Source organism: Pagrus major, chromosome 12, assembly GCF_040436345.1.
Source record: "Pagrus major chromosome 12, Pma_NU_1.0".
Taxonomy (NCBI): Eukaryota; Metazoa; Chordata; class Actinopteri; order Spariformes; family Sparidae; genus Pagrus; species Pagrus major.
In genome coordinates, this window is record NC_133226.1 from 2,268,847 (window position 1) to 2,291,068 (window position 22,222).

General features: G+C 39.7%; 1 protein-coding gene across 1 annotated transcript; it reads right to left on the minus strand.

Annotated features, from left to right (window-relative positions):
* Positions 1 to 316: 316 nt before the first annotated feature.
* On the minus strand, positions 317 to 16,510 carry reep5 (receptor accessory protein 5). Its single transcript, XM_073477934.1, has 5 exons — positions 16,328 to 16,510; positions 15,966 to 16,059; positions 10,134 to 10,272; positions 1,639 to 1,807; positions 317 to 632 (listed from the first exon to the last, which is right to left on the minus strand). The coding sequence occupies exons 1-5, from the start codon at positions 16,443 to 16,445 to the stop codon at positions 583 to 585; spliced, it is 570 nt and encodes a 189-aa protein (XP_073334035.1). The 5' UTR covers positions 16,446 to 16,510; the 3' UTR covers positions 317 to 582.
* Positions 16,511 to 22,222: the final 5,712 nt, after the last annotated feature.

Sequence of the window (22,222 nt, forward strand, 5' to 3'; positions counted from 1 at the left end):
TAATGGCAGGTTGTGCTGTAATTCATCCTCCGTTTGTGTGAAAAAAGTCCAGCCCAGTGGCAGGGCAAAGTGGCATAGTGAAAGTAAGGGTTCAAAGCAACTAATGTATATGCAGGTGGTGTTGGTGGTGATGATTACACTGTGCAATCAGTATTAACTTCAAAATGATAAGTTAAAGCAAAACAGTTGTCTATCACCAGTTTAAGCCCTCATTCTCTTTTAATGAACGAAAACTTTAAATTGTCAATGATTTATTTCCATTTTTTTGTAATTTCAGCACATGATAAGCTGAAAGAATTGTAATCAGAAAACCACATCAACAAGTTTTGTTTTTATTTTGGTTCATAAAGCATATCAGAACAGGATTACAGTTATTGGCAGCCCTCCAGAAGGCAAAGTTGAATAAGTGAAGTGACCTTGGGAATGGCGTAATTGATACATGAGACACATGTGTAACATCTAATACATGTTGGAGAAGATTATAGTGAAGACAATCTCTTGGAAAAAAAAAAAAGCAAGGCAACATTTCTTCAGTAGCAGAGTCGGCTCCAGAGATGACACTGTGGACAGGATGCCTCCTTCTTAGGAGCTCTTCTTCTCCTCAAACATGATGTTTGCTGTGGCTCTCTTGGCTGTGGACAAATAACGTTTAATAGTTTTTTATTTCATAATACAGTTTATTATAGAACATTGCATCATCTGCCTGTGTCACACACACACATGGCAGATGTCTTGTTTACAAAACTCTGACAGCTACAAACACAGATACAAACCCTGATCTTCTACTTTTTCATTTTTTTTGTTCACTACTAAGCTACTGTCATTAAAACTCAACATGCTACAGATGTTTCATATTACAAGCCGATGAGAAAAGTGAGAGAAAGCCCTTTGAGCCACTGGAAGACTTTTTATGTGAAACATCAGTGCAGGAAATGTTGAGTTTCTTTGACATTAACTGATGAGTCAATAAGAAGAGTGTTAACAAAGTACTGTTTTCAACCAAGTGCTGGATTTGACATGGCTGTTTTGTGCTGATGGTAATAATGCTGTAAGAATGTACAACATACTGAATTTATCAATAAACTGACAATAAACGAAGTGTTAAGTTTGCTTCAACAGCAAATTGAGAGAGGAGCACATCAAACAAGACTAGGTCAAAACCTTGTATGGCTGGACCAGGTCTAGCCAAGGTGCAAAAATGTGGTCAGTTCATCACTGGGGTAGTACAATATGAATTCCTGGATATGAAATGCTCATGTGCAAAAGAAACGGCAGAATATTCCTTTGTCAGCGCAAGGTAACTTATGAATGAGTGGAGTTATTACATTCGCAAGTTACATTCATGGATTTTTCTTTTTTAAATATAGATTCTACTCATTATTAAGACAGCTGTAGCTGTAAAAAATAAGTATTGCTGAGATCTACTGATTATTTCACCTTGATTTACTTAACAAATTTCCATTTAAGCTTAACTTTTCCCCATTCTGAGTTTTACATTTCATGTTTCCTGTATCTTATTTCCATTACCATTTACAATTTCAACTTTACAAATGCTTTCCATTTCTTTTTTTGTGTTTTTACTTTACATTTTCCTTTTTTCTATTTACTTGTTCGTTTTAAGTTTGGGTGTTTACTCACCCTCATCTTTGAACTTGTCAGCAGCATCAGATGCCTTGTCCTTGAGGTTCTTCACCACGTCATCAATCTTGGCTTCATTCTTGAGGAAAAATGGTCGAATGATGCAATTATAAATCTTGACTGATCCATTAGAGGGAGTTGGAGCCATGCACCACACCAAGAAGGCGCACTGCAAAAGACAAGACAAGAGCTCTTATGAAACTACACTTAACAAAAATATAAACACACAAAGTGATATATAACTTTCTGCGCACACAAAAAATATTTTGTCTCAAATTTTGAGTACAAAACCTGATAAGTGTAGAGTTGTGCTTTGGTCTGGACACAATAAAGGCCATTCTAAAATGTGCAGTTTTATCACACAGCATATTGCCACAGACATCACAATTTTTACAGGTGTGTGCTATTGGCATGCTGTCCGCAGGAATGTCCTCCAGAGCTGTTTTCTGTTAACCGCTAATGTTTCCAAGAATTTGGCAGTACATCCTCACAACTGCAGAACCATTTCCATAACCATAAATATACCTGCCCAGGACCTCCACATCTGACTTCCTTACCTGCAAGATAGTCTGAGACCAGCCACCTGGACAGCTGATGCAACAGTTGATTTGTAAAACCAAAGAATATCTGCACAAACTATGAGACAGCATCTTAGGGAGCCTCACTGACATGCCTGTCATTATCACCAGGGTCTTGACCTGACCGCAGTTCTTCGTTGGAACTGACTGAGTGGACAAATGCTCACCTTTGAATGCATCTGGTACATTGGAGAAGTGATCTCTTCACTGATGTACCCTGGTTTTCGTTGTACAGGACAGCTGACAGACGTGAATGGCAACATGTCAGCTAGCGGTTTATTAAAGGGGTTTTTGACAACATTCAGCCACTAAATGTGGCATTCCATCTCCCCATTCCATTGTATTCAGCTCACAACACCACTGAATCATCCACCCCCCAAGTGGTTGTCAGTTTGTTTCACTAGCTTATGTTGCTAACGCTAATGTTGTTAAGGCTAGCTAGCTAACGTTAACATCACTAACGCTAGCATAAGCTAACATCACTAGTCCTATCTTACGCCAACACTGCTAGCGCTAACTAACGTTAACACTGTAACGCTAGCTTGCTCACATTAGGGCCGTTTGTGGGGTCAAGCACATGCAAGTCTTTGCTATTGGTTGTGGCTGTAATGTCACCAGTCAAAGTTGAAGGTGGGGTTGTTGGTGCAGTTCTTTAATGTCATGCATGTGCTCAAGCAGAACTTGTGTACCAAGTTTCATCTTCTTAAAGACAACAGAACTGTAGAAATATAATTTTATATTGTTACTGTAGCACCCCATGGGAGTATTTACAACATCTAAAATTTAATTTGAAATCTAATTTAGCATTGAAGTGTAATTCCCTATCAAGTGCATCAGGCCAAAAAATGTGATAATCAATCACAAACGGTGAGTGATATCAAAAACAAATTCATAAATTTTTTCAGGGTCATCGAGATATTAGAGGTATTATAAAATGCAGCGTGATGGGCACATGGAAGATTCTGTATCAATGGAGAGATGGAGCATAATCGAGAGTTTGCAGCTTAAGTTGATTGTAAATTCTCTGGCCTCGGCAGGACATTAAAGTTGTTCAATTACGTTACAAAATATTAGGCGTAAGTCCCTCATGCTTTGAATTGTGGGCACCCGCGATTCAAAGCATGAGGGACTTTGCCTAGTATTTTGAAAGTGGACATCCCATTAGCCGTTTTCACCTGAAGGTAAAGTCTGTTACCATGAAGAATACAGAGAGCCCACCTACTATGTATTGAGGAGACGCTGTCCAACTCTTAGAGAGGTGTGCAGCAGATGCCATGTGTGGAAACCAGTTGCAATGGTTTATCTATCCACCAGGAAGAGCAGTGATGATGAAAGCTGAAACGTTACTGTATTATAGGCATACAGTATTTGACGTGTGTGAGAGAGTGTGATTCCCACAAAGAGCATATTTAATGATTATTAGGCTTCTGTAGGAACTTGTGCCATCGCCTCTGCATTAAATTGGGGCCCTGTTGTTCTTGTTAATTCTTTTCATCTGGATGAAGATTATTTACAGGAAGGAGGCGTCTTCCAGGCTGACCATCTTATCTCCTGGCAGAGAGGATAGTGTTCTCCTGGACCATAAAGACTTCAAATGAGGACAGTTTTAATTAATTTACAACCCAAAGCCTGTGGATGAACTTTCTCTCCCATTTCTGAACTCTCTTTCTCTATGACTTCTGATCCACAAACACTCACAGAGTGGACATCGGACACCTTCTGACGTGTTTTTCTATGCTGTTACTCTGTCTTCTGTAATTTACGACACATCTGGATGCTATCTGGTCAAATTCCATTCAAATGGCCTCTGTATTCTTCCAGATTTCAGACCATTTCTAATTAACCATTAAGTCAGTATCTCACAATCTTATTTTTAACACATTAAGAAACAGTAAGAGAAGCTCATAAAACTGATCTTTCTCCCATTTCTCTACGATTAAGATTGACTGAGATCAAATTTTAATGTTTAATCTGTACTGTGTTCGGTGGAACCACAGCACCTCCTGATGGTGAGTCCTGATACAAGTGGACGAGAAATATTCTGTTTAATATGTTCATGGTTATAACCAGTAAATGACTCTGATATGTCTTTGTTTTAACAAGTATTAAGCTGAATATGTATAATTAATGTTTAATCACGTCATAATCCTTTTCATGATAGACAAAGTACATCTATTGAGCCATGGTGAGAATCTGTGAGAAGGTGAAGCACTGTTTTGCAACGTTTAAATCTTGGAGACAAAAGCCGGTAAGCCCCGCCTAGACACGCCTCGATTTGCAAGTAATAAAACGGAGAGATCACGTCTCTCGGTGCAGTTTTTAAAAGTTTTGTTTTTGTTCAGTTTTTAGTTTTTAGTTCAGTTTTAATTTTTGTTTAAGTTTTTCTTTTGTAACTTATTTTGAAGCTCTTTACTTTACTTTGAAACACGCTCCAAGACAGCGATCTCATCAGAAGTGCTCACGCGTTGATTTTTCTCATTTTATATTTTTCGCAGTATTGATTAGCTTCTTTTATTAAGTTTGTACCAGAACGAAGTTCTGTTTTAATTTGTTTTATACAGTTAAGTATCGTAACCCGCTTTTGAAGAAGTGAACTTAATTTAGATTACCTTGCATTAACTAACAACGGAAGATCCGCCTGATCAACGTATCATCCTCAGTTATTTTATTCAAGAAGTTAAATCTAGTTTACAAAGTCAGAGCCTGAGAACCACTCGAAGAAACGAAGAAGAACATCTTTATCACAATCATCATCAAAACACTACAGCAAACTTGCTGTGTCCGAGACCGTGCAAGCGGTTTCCAACGAAAGACAGACTCTGTGACAAGCCCCCAGCGCTTGCTAGCGGTATCATCCCGCTGGGCACTGAGCCAAGATCTGCACCGGATCGGTACGGGACCAGCTGCCCTCTTCCTAAGACAAAGGACCGAGGTGCCCAACCGACTGATACCGGACGAGCTGACCCTCGGCCATTGGACCGGGACTGCCAGCTAGAGCCGCAAATCACCCGAGGGAATCCGCCGCCGCGGATCCCGCAACTCTGCTAAGAAAGTAGGCTCTCCATCACTCACAACAGCTGGATTCACACATGATACATGAGATGGTCTATGGCTCTGATTCATATCTTTTAGCTTAAGAGAAATTCGGTTAGGGTCTCGTTAGTATTAAAAATTACTCCCGTAATCTTTAAATGCTTCAACCTAACCCATGATCTCACCATCAGCCAATATTCCACTAATAACCCATGACTTAGTTATTTCATATTTCTTGTTACCTGTGTTATTCATTTAAATTGCCATTTCATTTATTTAACCTGAATTATTTAGTCAATAAACATATTTAACCGTATGTCGTTGTCTGTGCAGGTTTGTTTTTAATGTGGAGAACCGATGGATATGTGTAGAATTCACTGCTTCATATCTGAGATTGAATAAATTGATCTGAAATTGATTAGAATTGATACAAGTTAAACTTGTCCAGTCGAATTTGATTAATTACCTCCGGATTATTCAAATAGACAAAATAACGGAGGTGGTGCCCCATTAACGAGTGTTTATTATTAGTGTATCTCCTACACTTCCATATCAATATTATGCTTCATCTTTTTGTTTTTCAACAGTTCTGCATGAAAGTAATATGGCTGGGGAATTAATGATTTTTCCCAGCCATATTACTTTCACTTCCATGCAGTACTGTTGAAGTACTGTGATCATTTTTGTATATGAAGTATTTGGTTTGAATATTTCACTGGGTGGGGAGTTACAAGACGCATGAACTAATACGCTCAGGTGACACATTTTCAGCAGAAATGACTGTATAATTTTTTTCTGATATTTTTATCAGAAATTCCTCATGCAGTGGCAGATGATAAAAGAGATGCAATCAGTTTATAAAAGTGTGTTCAAACATCCTCTGTGTATCTTGGGAGGTGACAGAGGCCAAACACATCATTAGCATTACAGTGCATCCCTTTGTTCTTATTCAAGGGACATCCCAACAGGTCTCCCAGCCCCCCACACTCATCTGGCAGCTGCAGGGCTGTTGAATCAACTACAACCAAAAACCACAGAAAGGCAAGTTTGTGGTGAATTAGAAGCTGCTGGAAGACAGGTGTCAGTGTCCACAGTCAAGTGTGTTTTGCATTGCCATGGGCCGAGAGGCTACTATGCAAAAAAGAAGCCCTTGTTCCATATGCAGGACCTTAAAGCTTAACTGAAGTTTGCTACTGATCACCTGAAAAAAAAGAACCATTCTGGAGGAAAGTTCTGTGGTCAAATGAAACAAAAATGTAGTTGTTTTGTGACAATGACCAGTTTACGTAATCGTTTACATTGTAATCATTAATGCAGATTAATTTTGAAAGGCCAACGGCCAATGAGCAACGGCAACTGGACTGTTTGGACCAATCCTGTGACCCTTATCGCTCAGTCCCTCACTCAGTCAAAGACAATTGCATTTGCAGTGCTGGCCCTGCTGTTGCGGTCCACTTTTTGAAAACAAAAATAGCACTCTTGGCTATTGGCTGGTCAGGCATCATGTTGGTTTAATTTTTACAGACAGTCACATATCTGTAATCTGATTTCTATGAGGACACAAACGAAACGATCTCATACTTATTTTCATTTGAAATCCGGGGTGGGGCAAACATTTGCTTCGGCCTCACAGCACCCACAGACCTGCTGACTTCTGACTATTTACATTCCATGGAATGGTGTAGGCCTAGCCATAACACATGGAGTATTTTGTTTAGGCCTAATTGCTCACTGTCATATAGCCTAGCTTCAGTAAAGAGCTGGATCAAGTTGTTATAAGGCAGAGAGGTGAAAATGTACAGTGAGACGGCCTTAATGACTGGCCCAAACAGGTGTCGTCATAAACCCATTGTAGGAAAACACCCACAAATGTGCTTCCCATATGGAACATACTTTTAGAGAGGTGCTTGTTATTATCACAAGATAATGATGGAAATATAATGAAGCTTTTTTTAAATACACTGATGATACTTGTTTTTTATTGTTAAACTTTAGAGGGTGAGCAAGAGCAATGGCTGTGAGCCTGTGGTAAGCCTGTATCACCGTAACTGTTAACACAGTGTAAATGAGTAAAAAAGAGAGCAATTCAATTCTGGTAGTGGGAAATATATTCATAATAACATTTATGATATTTTGGGGAATGATAAAAAAAATTATACACTTAAGTTATTCAGTAAATTGTGAAGATAATTTCAAGGTTTATGTTGTTAACTATGTGTTAATAATAACTATTGACAACTATATGGATGGCAAACATTATGCCAGTTCCAGAAACTACTGTAAGTCTTAGAAACAATATATAGCAAATAAATAGCATGACTGCAGTGTACTGTAAGCCATCATACATTGGTTTGTTTTTGTGGAAGCGCCATCTCACGCTGAAATCCTGCATTTGAATGGACATGTTTACAGTGGAATCTAGACACACCCCAGGAGAAGGAAGGGTGCTCCCAGTGGCTGGAAAATGGCTTAGAACTTGATCTCAGCTTTAGATATTTCACTAGAAAATTTAATTTATAGATGCTTTCTCTTGAATTTCTACATGGTGAAGTCTTTGATGATGTCATCAAAATCCAAAGAGGTTGTGAATCCATTCTCAGGGTATTGTCAGGTTTCAGCAAGTTAAATTTAGGACTGTTTAAGACCTTTTCAATGCCACTTGGAATGGAATTTAAGACCGAGGTGGTCAATGCTGATACTGATATTTGTGAGGAGAGAAAATTCTGATATCCGATACATCGGCCTATATTATATATTGACCGAATGTGGTTATCAAATTCCTGCGACAAAGTCATGCAATGGAGGCAGGATATCTTACATTTTAACTTTATTCCAAACATCAGTGCACTGAACAGTAAACACTTCATTTTTTGTCATAAATAACAGACCGCCCTCTGCTGGACAAACTTACTATGTAATTGCACCATTTTAAATCACTAGTTCAAGCATTTTTCCGGCTGTAAACATTGTTGGCTGTGTTCACATTGGATATCAGCTCTTTTTTGATGAAAGGGGCCAATCCAAACCGTGTGATGTAAGATTTCTTGTCTCCTCCACATGTGAACGTCTTCGCAATTTGTGAGTCAGGGAACATGGCTTGAAATATATTTCCAGTTTCCTCATTAGCAATATATGATTGATGCCTCACCACTGCCCACAGCATCGCCGCTTGCAGCGTGGGGGTAGTCCCAAATGTTGTTCGGAGATCACTTGCAGGTGAGGAGCTAGCTAATGTAAGCCATTGATTAACGTTATTTGAGGTTGTTGGCTGTGATACTGCTTCCGTTACTGCTAATGCGCTGCGAAACTGAGAAATCCCTGGTATTTGTTGGCGATTCTTTTCTGTCATTCAGTGTTTTTCACTATGCATGTGGGATTCTACCGCCTTAATCCCCACAGGCTTATCCGGACGAACCTAGCTTCGTCCGGATGTCTATGGACAGACTTCAGCCACGGAAAAGTTCTCCAGCCAGGTCTTGTTAAGACGCCAGGGATGACTCCCGGGGTTGGGCCGAGCTGTGAAAGGAAACAAACTGTCTGTTTAACTATCCGTCAGTAGTACCCGATGTGAGATGTTCTGTCACCTCCCGAATTCTCTCCACAGTCAGCGAAACACCCACTGGCAAGGTGATGACTGTTTGCACCGTTTAATTTTGAAAGGGCAACAACCAATGAGGACAGAGTAATGACTGTCTGACCAATCCTGAAAGTTGGTCGCCTGACTCAGCTGCTGAGTGACCAGTCACTCAGCAGCTCCTGGGGTCCAGCGAAAAATAGTTCTCTTCCCCTGTACCAATTTTTAAGACCTTTGAGCAATGAATTTAAGATGATTTTAAGACTATTTCAATTGATTTAAGACTTTTCAAGGCCTTCAATTTAGATAAATGAATTTAAGACTTTTTAAGAGGGTTTTTTTTGTCCGTACAGTCATACTTTTAAAAAAAAGAAAACAACATTTCTCCTAAACAATTTTCGGTAAGATTCAGATGGCGGACAGCAGATGTTTTATTGATGCGTTGTTTTCATCTGTTGTTCATCCATGTTGCTGGTGGTGGTGTTTTTGTGGCATTACTGAGACATCTTCATCAGTATATGTCTAATTTGCAATCCACTGCTGCTCTACTGCTGTAACATTAATGCCAGAATCAACTGCCTCTGCCACCGAGTCTGCCAAACCTCGCCTGGTTTGGAGTCTGCAGCAGATGGTATTTTGCGGGTCAGTTGCAGTCAGTAGAGGGCGGCTTGTGTAAAGCCAGTCTCATTTTGTTTCATCCTCTTTATCTTTCAGATATCTTTCAGCACTTTGCTGCACCCTAAAGCATACCAAAAAGCTGCTAGCCTATTTGCTGTTGCTGCTCGCCACTGAACTGAAAATACTTTTTTCCGCATTTGGAGTGAACTTGTGTATGTTTTAAAAATGAATAAATTAATATATGAACTCTGAAATTTAGTTTTAGATCAGATTTTTATATTTTTAAAATATTATAAAACATTGTAGGAAGTTAATTCTTTAACTGTCTGCCTGCACCCCCGAGTGGCAAGGAGGCCCCAGGCATGTGCCTAGAATGCCTCTGTGTAGTTCCTGGTCTGTTATCACAGGCTCTCTGGATTACTGGCAGATGGTGAACCTGCTGTGGAGCTTTCGTTATCATCAGTGCAGTGTACTCCACCCTTAACATGTTGATTAGTCTACTTTGCTAAGATTAACAAAAGGAAAACCCACACTTTCTCGAGTGAGGAGCTGGGCCTCAGGTAAGATATTAGTGTTAAGAGTTGAAAACTGCACATTAAACTCAGACTGAGTCGGTTTCTTTCTAGTTTTAGGAATCAATGTTTCTGCACATCTGCTGAACAAACAAGCATAACAGCTCCAAGTAGGATTACCTTTCCAATATAGTAGAATGGGAACCAGGAGAGGAAGATATCAGCAAAAAACTCTGCCACACTGAAGACTCCATACACCACCCAGTAGGTCAGCCACTTAGTATCATCGTCTTTGGTGGCACTTTCAATGGCCTTAATACTGAAAAGAGAAAGGAAAAATATGTAAGAGAAATGGTTCGATATGCAAGATTAACATTACTCTCACTCTTGAAAGTGTAATCTGGTTAAGCATGTGGTCGTTTTATATTTAATTTAATCTCTTTTGTTTTCTCCCCTTATTCTCCTTTTCTCTTGCTTTCATTCAAGCTATAGCAAGTATTGTCTTCCTTAACCCCTTCATGTTTGTTCCCAGGTCATTTCTGACTACTTTAATGAGATTGATACAGTACAATTTTAACATCAACATCTATAGAACGAGACTGAACTGCTTAATTCTACAGATGTTGGTGTACATATTCTGAAGTCTGCCTTCTCAATACAAGCCTTCCTACCTGAATGACAAAATAGTTTATCAGTACCTTCTAACATGATTTAGATGTACCTTGAGTTTTCTGATCTGTCACCTCTAAAGTGAGTGTTCAACAAAATTGATGGACAACAAAACAAAGCTGTACAGTCGAAGTTTTGTCAAAACTGTAAAACAGACATTGACAGTATGTAATATAATGTGTTACAGAATCAAGTGAATGAAGTAAGAAGTCCTGTCATACCTGCAGATTTAAAATACTATAGTGTCATTAAAGCAAATGCATTATGTAACTTTTTTACCTTAAAATAACATCTTCAAAATCATTCTGATGGTACAGTGTCTTGTAACAGGGTGAAAGTTATCTCTGTCACAGCCACTTCACCCCCCATCGCTTGTTTCTGCACTATATAACTTCAGTGAGAGGCTAGGATCACAGAATTACATACATGTTTACTTCAAGATACAAGTTTCAAGACAAAACATTGTTATGATGTATAAAGTTTTTTGTAGTTAGAACCTACATTACGTCTGACAAATTGTTACAGACCTGGGATTTTGTATTTACATTTACATTTATGAGTGGTGAGTGTGTACTCAAAAACACTGGGGGGCACCCAACCCCACAAAATGCCAATTTCTACACAATGTTGCTTTAAGCTCTACAGAGATGCGTTTTTGTATTTGTGAGTATTTTTATGTGTACACCAGAAATGTAACAATACCAAAAACTCACGATACGATATTATCACAATAAATAGTCCACAATATGATATTTACCATGATATTAGAAGAAAAAAGAAAACATGACTTGAACAATGCCTTCTAATAATAATTCTGATGTGTTCAACATTGTGATGGACGATGTTTACAAATTTGAGGTAGCGTGTCCCCTCAGTGTTGTCTTAAGGCAGCAGTTGCTCACCACTGTAGCTGCCGCTGTTTCCCACCGTTGCTCTTACATGACTCTCCAACTGTCTCACCCTGCAGAGGAAACTATCTCCCATTACCATCGTCATACATCCCTGTGCCAGGTAGCTTTTTTAGCAACTTAGCTTTTTTCAGCCTTGTATGCATAAATCAACGTTGGCCGACTAGCCAAGGAAGCTAAGCTAAGAAAACTGTGTATCAAAACAGCATGACTGAGAGAAACAGCGGCCCATGGGAAAAGAAACACTGCTGCCACAAATTTAATTGAGTGTCTTGAGTTCTCCTAACTGAGCTGGTTTAATAAGAAAATAATAAATGGGACATGGAGACATAATGTTAGTGCATTGAACAGTAACATACTTCTTTTCATTTCCTCTCCCCACATATCACAAACAACAACAACTCATGCCCTATGGGAACTCTGATGGGACACGCCTCTTAATTGTGCTCTGTAGTGGGGAACCTGTTGAATCATGATGTTCAATGGCCCAACCCTACTTCCTTCTGCTATGAACATGCACACGAGTATTTTTTGGTTGCAAACACGGTCGGTCACTGAAGGCGGAGTGGCAGCTTTAGCCATCATTTCCAGTAACATACTTGTATGGCAGAGTGCACAGACCGAAGCTTTGTGACTGGCATCTAATTCATGACGAGCAAACACTTACTTCCCACTGCTGCCGTACAGTAGCTTCTTCAAACACACGCTGCAGAAGCAAGCATCCGGCTCCTTCAATTTGTGGCAACAGGTGCTGAACAGCTTCATATCTCCACCATTTTCCTCTATCCATGCCCAGCACCTTTTGTCCTCTCCCAAGTCAGGCTGTATCTTAGCCAGGTTTAAGAAACTTTGCTTTGCTTTAGGTCTCATACCATCGGTAGGTGGAACTACTCTTTGCTTTGTTGAAGATGATTAGATAAACCACATCAAAAACAAACCCCATGTAGATATAAGCCAGAAATCCGGCACGACGCCTTTAAGCCCAGTGCACAAAAGTAAATCAGCTTCCAGTCTCTGTCCACTCCCCTCTTTTTTCATACTGTGCATGTTCAACATAATATTGCATGCAAGATTAGAGTACAGAACAACCACACAATGGCTACTTTCATGTCACAAGGAGCATTTGGTTGAAACGATGAACATCCCTATGCTAGCATATGCATTTGCATTCGTATATTTAGCAGCAAATTAAATAACATTACAATGCTTTAAAATAAGAAACGATGATTTATGATCGGATGTATTATCATTGTGCGATTCTGGCAGCCATTACAAACAAGTATGTGTGGGAAATGAGCAATTATGTAATCTCTGTAAAATGTAATAATAATAAAGAAATGTCTTGCAAGATGGCAGACTGAGCAGCTGTATGAATTTGTAACGTGTAACTCAACTTCCCAAAACAATTATCTAATCATAACATGAAATAAAGATATCAAATGTTGTAGTTCTGTAATCACAGTATCATAGTATCACTAGCTGAGGTTAATCGTGGTCATCCTATAGGCCTATCATGGAATCATTCTTTGCAATCCTGAGACTAAGAGGCATCAGAGAAGAAAATAGAGCCAAAATAACAGAGGAGAACAGAAGTAGGCCTGCATGTGGACTACAGGGAGAACCAGTCGCAAAATTGTTATAGTATTTTATAATAATAACTGTCAGCTCAAATCAGCTGTTTTCCAACCACCATTAAGCATCAAAAGAAGAAGACATGAAAAATGAAGATGAAGAAGAACATTGTGATACGCTATGGCTAATTCAAAAGAAGACAGTGGAGCTAGAAGACCTGCCTGCTGCTTTCAGAACAGCTGTGTGGGAAAGTTTTAGAGAGCAAATGTTGGATGAGACAAGGACAGTGTGTCTGTGTTGTTCAACAGCTGTATGTGAGTGGAAACAGTTTGATCATGCTAACACATATTAGACAGTATCACTCAGATGTGTCAATTACCAGAGCGAGGCAAAAAATAAATAAATTGAAAAAATAAAACACAAGTCCAATAATGTATCCCCGCTGTTTTAAGCAGCCTCAAGATATGAAAGCAGACAGGTCCAAAGACATTAGGTAGTACACCTAGGTAATAAGTGTTAACATAATGTTTAGATTTGTTTTTTATCAGCCCTGCATAAATATATGACCTAGGTGAGAGTGTATGTTCACTGTTAACTGCATAATGCACTTCCAAGCAAGGTGCAGCAGCTTTTAGTTTCTATGCTCTCCACCTGTGATAAAGCTTCCTGAATCCCTGAGGTCTGCTAAAACTGTAAGTTTATTTAAATCAGGGCTTAAAACATAACTGTGTGCTGTGGCTTTACAAAAAGTTAGATACATAACCTCGTTATAATCTGCGATTACTTATTTGCTTGCTTTTGTTATTGTAAATTTATTTAATCTTTAACTAATTATTTGCTAACATTTGCTTTGTTTTATTGTCTTTTTAAATACAATTTTAAACATTTCTAATGTTTTAACTATTAATGAAAAGAAACCTAGCCTTAGCATTTAGGACGTTTGTCACTTCTTTCCTGAAAAATGTACCGAACCATGACCCCTGTACCAAGGTGTGAACCAAACCGTTTACCATTACACCCTTAGTAATAATAATAAAAATAATAATAATAATAATAATGATAATAACAACAACAACACATTAAAGTCATACGTTCGATTACCTGATTCTGTGTGTGAGTGTATGTGTGTATGTGTGTGTGTGTGTTTACGTATATTTGTTATCTATTGGGGGCCTTTCTAACATAAAAAGTGACCATGTCATGTAGGGCTGGGTATCAAATTTTGAGACTTTTATGGCACAGACCGAATTGCTATTACTATACAGTACCGAAAAATGTCTTGTCATTCCATACCAAATTTCAATAGAGTTAATCTCATCAGCATCAGTGAGCCAGTAAGCACAGAGGCATGCTTGTTGTGCCAAGATCTAATACTGCTGGTGACTGGCTATCTCAAGGCATGTATTAAAAACAATAAGTTATGCTCACCACATGTATGTGTAATGTAATCTTTGGATACACAGATTTCATAAAATTGGTATTGAAAAAGTATCGTTCAAAAACTGGTATCGAAGTCAAGGTATTGGTATCAGTACTGGTATCAACAATTTTTAATGATACCCTGCCGCAATGTCATGACCAGTAGTCCTTAATGGTTCCAAAGACCAGCCCTTATGTGACAAAACAGCATTTCTGAGGTCCTGGTTAAGTTTTGGGGTAAGGTATGAATTAAGGTTAGGTTAAGGTTCGGGAGGGTTAGGCATTAAAAGGTTAGGGTAAGGGTTTGGGCTATGCCCCACATATGAATGGACGTCAATGTAAAGTCCTAACAAGAGCCCCATTTACACTGCCCTTTGAGTGCAGGAATCATGCGTCATTTCTCTGCATCCTCCTCTGTGTGAAAGTTTCAGATGCTGCAAGGGGTGAAATTTCACTGCGGCTCTGATGCACCTCCTGAGGTAGTATCAGAGGTGCAGCAGAGGCAACCCAGCGTCTGTGTGAATGGATAAGCCGGCGGCGCGAAGCGGGGGCGTGTTGATCTGATGGTGTTCACAGTCTGACAACTAAACAGATCCTTTACTCAACAAATAAAAGAGATATGACCCACAAAGCAACGTTACAGGACCAAACAACAGTAACGTAGTAACAAGTAGTGTCTTTGGCAACTTATATGAGGAAAAAAATACAGCAGTTATACGTGGAGAAGTGTCTGTCATCCTGTCTGTCCTCACCACTCTTCATCACATTTCTGCCCAAAAAACAGCGTCTGTCTTCGGCAAACAACTTTAACTCACCAAGTGTTTGCCTCCTTCCACTATTGTGTTGTTGTAGTTACTGTGTTGAAAAAAATCACTGTGACGGTCAGCCCTCCACCGAGACTTCAGTGAACTTTCCTCCAGAAAACAGCATCCCTCCCCGGAGTGAGTCAGACAGCGTCCAGTTTACTGATGTTGATTATGTAATTATGTAATTTAAAGAAAAACTTAACTTTGTCACTTTCCAGGATGTTTGGTGGGTCAGGATCCCAATCACAACACATTATAACAGCAACCATATGATTATAAACAGTCAGCAGGTACATGTTTAGATTAACAGGAGGACACCGGGGGAAACACGTTGAAAGAAACACATAGACATCATCATCATGACGTGTACCGTCACGCCTCTTCTGGAGCCGCAGCGCCTGAGTGCTGTATGAACTGACACTGGTGCGGCTTTACTCTGGAGCTGCTGGGTTCAGTGTGAACAAACACAGGCGGAGAATCGGTGGAGCCCCGCTGCGGAGATCATGTGGAGTCTGTGTGGAAAGGGCTAAGGATAGCTGCGCCGACCTGTGCGTGCGTGCGTGCGTGCGTGTGTGTGTGTGTTGAGTTGGGCTACTGGGCGGGACCCAACACAAATGCTCTATGAATAATGTACTTACGATATGTAGGCAGGGTAAAGGAAGCCGATGAGGTTGCACAGTAGGGAGGCTCCGTAACCAATGACCAAGTAAACTGCGATGATACCGATGACAGCTGGAACAAATCACACCACATGTTTGTTAAGCTTTTGTTTGCACGAATATATTAAGCATATGACAGTGTATTGCAGAGCCTATTAAAAAATACCACTGACACGCTACCGCAAATCCAAAAATATAGGCTAGTGATTAAAGTACATCATTTCTTTAGATTGTGAGCAAAGGTAAACGCTCTCTGCCGCGCGCTCACTCCGTCCTCCTTCTATCTTTCCGCCTGTGATGCAGTCTCTCTTTCCGTTTTCTCTCACTCTCCTTCCACTCACCGACAGCGATGTACGTCCTGCTTACTCCACTTTTTGCCTCGACTTTTGCCAGAACATCTGTTACGAGATTCTTTTCATGGAGAAACTTTTCAAATCTGTCTCTGAGCCCCTGCGCCATGGCTGCACTTCCTTCTTCAGCGATGCTGATGATGAATTACGAAATTGTTGAGTCAAACTGCGACACTCCCGCAACCTTAAAACACCGCTGAGTCAGACGGGATGTACAACACAGCCTCCGATCTCAAGCTTCAAATTAAAAGCACGAGTTCTTTTGAAAACTGGAACTGGAGCTGTATGTGAGAATGTAAATGGCCACATCAGCTGGACCAGACAATAATCAGACTTTATCCTCGGAGCTCCCCAATAAAAGGTCTATGTGATGTCACATTGACATTCACATGACTGTTTCCTCCTGGATGCTCAGGCACCACTCCTCACCTACAACTAAATGGAGTATTTCCAGTGAGTGATAATGTGTGTGACACAGACAATCTGTTGTTGTGTGCTACCTGGGTGAATGTGCAACATATATGATATGAGAATTCATATGAAAAAAATGGCTTATGAAAATGGCTGATGGTAAGGGGGTGGTGCGTACGCACAAGGCCCAGATTTTCATGCGTACGCCACTGCAGTCAATATATTTTGGTCTGTCATGAAAATATCATTCTATAAATTGTCCAACATGGATGTTTACATACATATGGACTTACGTAGAAAGAAAACAAAACTTAAAATGTTGGCTCAAACTGACATTTTTCTCTGATGATACTTCATTTGTCTTTGAATAATATATTATTATGAAAATAGACAAGCCATCTTAAGAGGGACTGTTCTGTGCGCCCACATTGTGACAGAGCCTGCATTTTCCTGATGTGCTATAATGAAAATTATCACAAATGTACACGTTTCCTCTTGATTGAGTTTCCCCCAAATCCCAAAATGTACACCCGTCATTTTTTTATTTAAAAAAAAGAAAAGAAAAAATCAGGTCTGAAATATGTTGAGTTTCAAAACTTAACACCAAGCTGCATGAGAGGATGCTTGAGTAATTGCTGTTTCATGATTGCTGGTTGTGTGTTATGTATTATGTAATAACCACTGATTGGTTACTGTCACTGTGATCAAATGTGTATTCACACTTGTATCATTAGCAGCATAATTTGAAAACTGGCATGATGGTTTATCTTTAAATTTATATTTTAAACTGAGTCCATCCTGCTAACTGTTGTAACAGTAAATTGTTTTTTTAATTTCTGGAAATCCCACTCCAAATAATTGTTGTATGCATATTTACTGTGAAGGAAAATGGAAGTAAATGTGCTCTCACACATACAGTAACTGCCTCTAGCTTGATGAAGCTGATGCTCAACAGTTATAGACTTATTGAGGGTATGTTACCCTGACCTAGGTCTCACAGGCATTGTTTTCTCTCAAGTTATGTAATCTTGCAGAAAGCTTGGTTTGGGTTATGTGTTGATGAAGTTAGACAAAGGTCATTGTCACTTTAAGGATTTTCAGAGCTAGAGAGGAACTGACAGAATTCATTACAGGAATAGCTCCTGGAAGGATAAATTCAGGGCACAAATAACAACACACACGCTAAACCCTATGCTGCCACACCCTTCCTTGTTTGATGACATTGCAAAACAGCTGCTTGCATAAAATACAACTGTTTCAAATGTGTTGCAGTGTATAGCAGCTGATTTAGAAGCATGTGAATCTACTCTGGCATTTGTTAAGAAGAAATTAAGAAGAATTCTAATGACAATCATTTTGGCTGGTTTAATTATGTCTATTTGATGTGAAATGGTATTTTTAGGCATGTTATTTTCTTTATACCCAATGGCTACTCCTAACATAGGGTAAGGCTATGTTTCATCTACAGTGTCACATGATATGTGTTGTTGACACAGTACTTCATCATTTTAGATTCAAGAGCTGAGTCTAAGCATTTGACGGTGTAAACATCCATATCAGATCATCCAGAGAGTAGAAATTGTAACACTTATTGTACAGTGTCCACCAGAAAGAAACAAAAACAGACATAGCAGCAGCAGTAAACACCAGATTTGTTTTGGTATAATAATTATTATTATTCTAATAATTATAATTATAACGAGGTTGCAAGCAGCACTGAATGGGTCCTCGCACCCCCTAGAGTCGATGCGTGGGACATCCACAATAACACTCACTTATTACATGTTAGGTTCAAGTATATCAAGGTAGACCACACAGTGAACATTTCAATTAAATCAAATGATTGTCTCAACAGGCTTACTTCCTCTAGCGACTATCAGAATCAGAAATACTTTATTGATCCCCGAGGGGGAATCGCTTACCTTACAGCTGCTCCCATTCAAAGTTCAGAATATGCAGGAAAATAATAATAATAATAATAATGATAATGATAATAATAATAATAATATCTATATATAAACAAGAACAAGAAATGTACACTCCACTGGAATAAATATACATATATACATACATATGCCAAAGTTGAAAACACATTTGCCATTGCACAGTTTGTCTTAAATTGCAAATTAAAGAGAAACAAAGCGTCCAGAGTCCTCCTATTGACTCAGAGTGTCTGACACTCAGAGCGAGGAGTTGAACAGTTTGATGGCCACAGGCAGGAATGATTTTGTATGTATATGTATGTTGGGAGCTGTGTTATGTTTTGAGTGAGCAACGAGTAAACTTACGTTAACTTCAGCTCTTGGCAGTCACGTTTTTATTCACTTACCTATAAAGGAACCCAACACGACACCTGACTTCTGTGAGATGAGATGTCACCTGCTGCATGATGAGGTTAAGTTGGTGAGTGTAGCAGTGGACATAGTGTGCAATCTTATACACATCTTGCACCTTCTTCTGCACACCACCTGTGGCTCCTCTCATGCCACTTGCATAATCATACGTCTGAAAAATGAGCTTGTTCTTCTGGTCATCAGGGAGAAAGGAGCTGGACCTATCCAGAAGCATTGTGGCGATCGAATCAGCCGTCGCACACTGTAGAGGTATAAATTCACAAAAAAATGACCATCATTTCATCACCCTAAATGGACACAAAGTCAGCACTCCTGATTTCTTCAAGGAGTTCATTCTGTACCGTCTGAGATGTTCCTTTAAACACAGCCGCACTCTGCAGATGTTCTTGTACTGCTGCATCTAGTGATGCTACAAAATCCACCAGTCTTCTGAAAACAGGATCTTCTGAGAGTTCACTTTCATTATGGCCATGCAGGGTGAGGTCATGTGAGTGTTTATTTTGTTATTGAAGGGACTATATTGTTAAAAACACATTTCATGTCATCGCTCATGTAATAACTTTATTAACAATAGTAGTTAAATATTTTAAGAGAAGTTAAAAACACATGTTTGAAAAGGTATCTGTGGTCCCGATACTGAAGGTGTTGAAAGTGCTCCTTGTTGGACATAAATAAGTCCTGTTTGTGTTACTTGAGAAATTAATACAGATGAGTGAATGCAAGAGCTGCGTGTAGTTCTCCTCATTTCTCTCTCACCACTATTCCCCCTGTTCAAGTGTACAACATTTGGAGGCACAGCTGGGATGCTTGGCTGGAGGACCATCCCTGAGCTGTAGTGGAAACCTCTCGTCGAACATCCCTCAAAATTACCCAGGCGTCAGAGAAGAAATTTCTCCTCCTTTCATTTCTCTCTCACCACTATTCCCCCTGTTCAAGGGTACAACACTCAAACGCACCACAGAACTTTACACAGTTGTGTAAGATGTGCCTGGTTTTCTCATCCCCCTCGTTGTGTCTTCGGATCCCTATCCTGTAACCTTCATCAAGCTGAGCAGCAATATTTACTTGGCCAAACATTGCTTGTTCATGGTTTTCACTTTTTCTGCAAAGTGCTTTTGTTGCACCCTTAAAGCAGACAGGACAGGACAACAACAATACAGTCTCGGCCGTAGTCACTGACGTCACAGCCGCACGCACGCTGATGACGTATCATGTTGCTCAAAACAGAAATACATTCTTTTGTATGAGCACTACTATAAATAAAAACTGTATTGACCAAAGATAATTGCTAAATAATGTACAAATTAGAAATAGAATTATGTTACTCAGTAAAAGGTCTGATCTATTCTTTTTTTCAAGTACACATATTTCTAGGTCGCAACACCCTCCCCCACTAAAATAAAATGTTGCCTCAACATTTTCTCTGTTTGTGACAATAACTACCAACATACTGTACATCACAAAATAGAACATTTTGCATAATGTCAGTTAACAGGTGGGTTACCCACAGATTACATTTTACAAGATTAGGTTACAATTTTCTCTTAAGTGTCCTTGTTATCCATCTTCATTCCATGGCAACAATACATGACCACAGTCCATTAGTATTGAATTGTGAATAGTCCATAGAAGTATTGGTGGGCCCCCCAATCTTCAAAAAGTGACAAGGAAATTACCTCATACACCCCACATCATGTTTCAACACTTCTTCCATGCCATGTATCCAGTCCGTCTGTCACTGATACACACACTTTTACTTGATATTATGTGCATTCTATTATCACTCAAACATTCACTATGCTTAGTAAGTAACCTACCTCTGTGCATATTTATTTTCAAATAAATGCTCAGATAATCTGTTTCTTGTATTTGTGTTAACCCTACTATATCAACATAGACTATGAATTATATTAAACATAGGCCATAATATCAACTAGCCTTCTTTAAACTTAACATTTTCAGTCACTTTTTGTTTTTTCTCTGTTACACTATCCATTAACATGAAAAGGATACATGAATGATGATCTGGTGGAAGAGTCATGGCTGATGGCTGGGGACCTTCCCTCACTGATACTGCAGGTCTCTAGCAGTTGGTAGGTCGGCTGACCTAGATGGTCATATGTGTAAATACGCCTGGGCTGTCAGAGTCTTGAAGGTCTCTCCCTTCCTGTTGCAACGTCCCTTTGATCATCCTCAGATTCTGACTCGGCAGCCGGATCTCCAGCTTGTTCCTCTATGAAGTGTCTCTCCTCTACTTGCTCCTTCTCAGGGTCAGGCATGAGTACTTCCTCAGGTTCCTCTCCCTGTGCCTCAGTCCTGGGATGAAATTCCTCTGCGTCTGCATTGAGGGGAGGACCTGCTTGTTTTGCTCTTGTCCACACATGATACTCATTTTCATTGGAACTGTCTGTATCTGTCGGGTAAGTATTACATTTAGGTTCTTGACTTGTTCTGGCTGTTCTCTTTGCTTTAGTCCTGTTGTTTCCCTCTTTCAGATTGGGAGTTGTGACCAGGTGTGGACACGGTAGGAGTTCTTCCTCTGACCACATAAATCATATCCTCCCAGTAACTACGCAGCTTTCCGGGCCCTCCTCTGGGCATCAGGTTCCTTACCAGGACATTGTCACCGGGCTCAAGTGTGGAGCTCCATGTGCGCTTGTTGTAGTTCATCTGTCCTGCATAGCGTCTCTCCACTTCTCTGCATAGCTGGTATGTGATTGGCTTCCCCTTTGCTCTTTTTTTGGAAACATTAAGTCAACTGGCAGGGTTGGCTCATGACCGAAGAGAAGGAAAAAAGGGGGAGATCCTGTTGACTCGTGTGCAGTCGAGTTGTATGCATGGACCACCTTGTTGAGATGCTCTTTCCAGTTTGATTTCTGAGTCTCTTCAAGTGTGCGCAGCATACCCAGCAGAGTCCTATTAAAGCGTTCTGCAGGATTGGCTTGAGGATGGTATGGGGAAGTGCGTGAATGGTGGATCCCACAGTAGCTCTGGAGCTTGTGAAAGAGTTTATTTTCAAACTCTCTTCCTTGGTCATGGTGTATCTTTGAGGAACATCCAAAGCGCATGATGAAGTCATCAAAGTGTTTTCTGGCTGCAGTCTTCCCAGATTTGTCTTTGG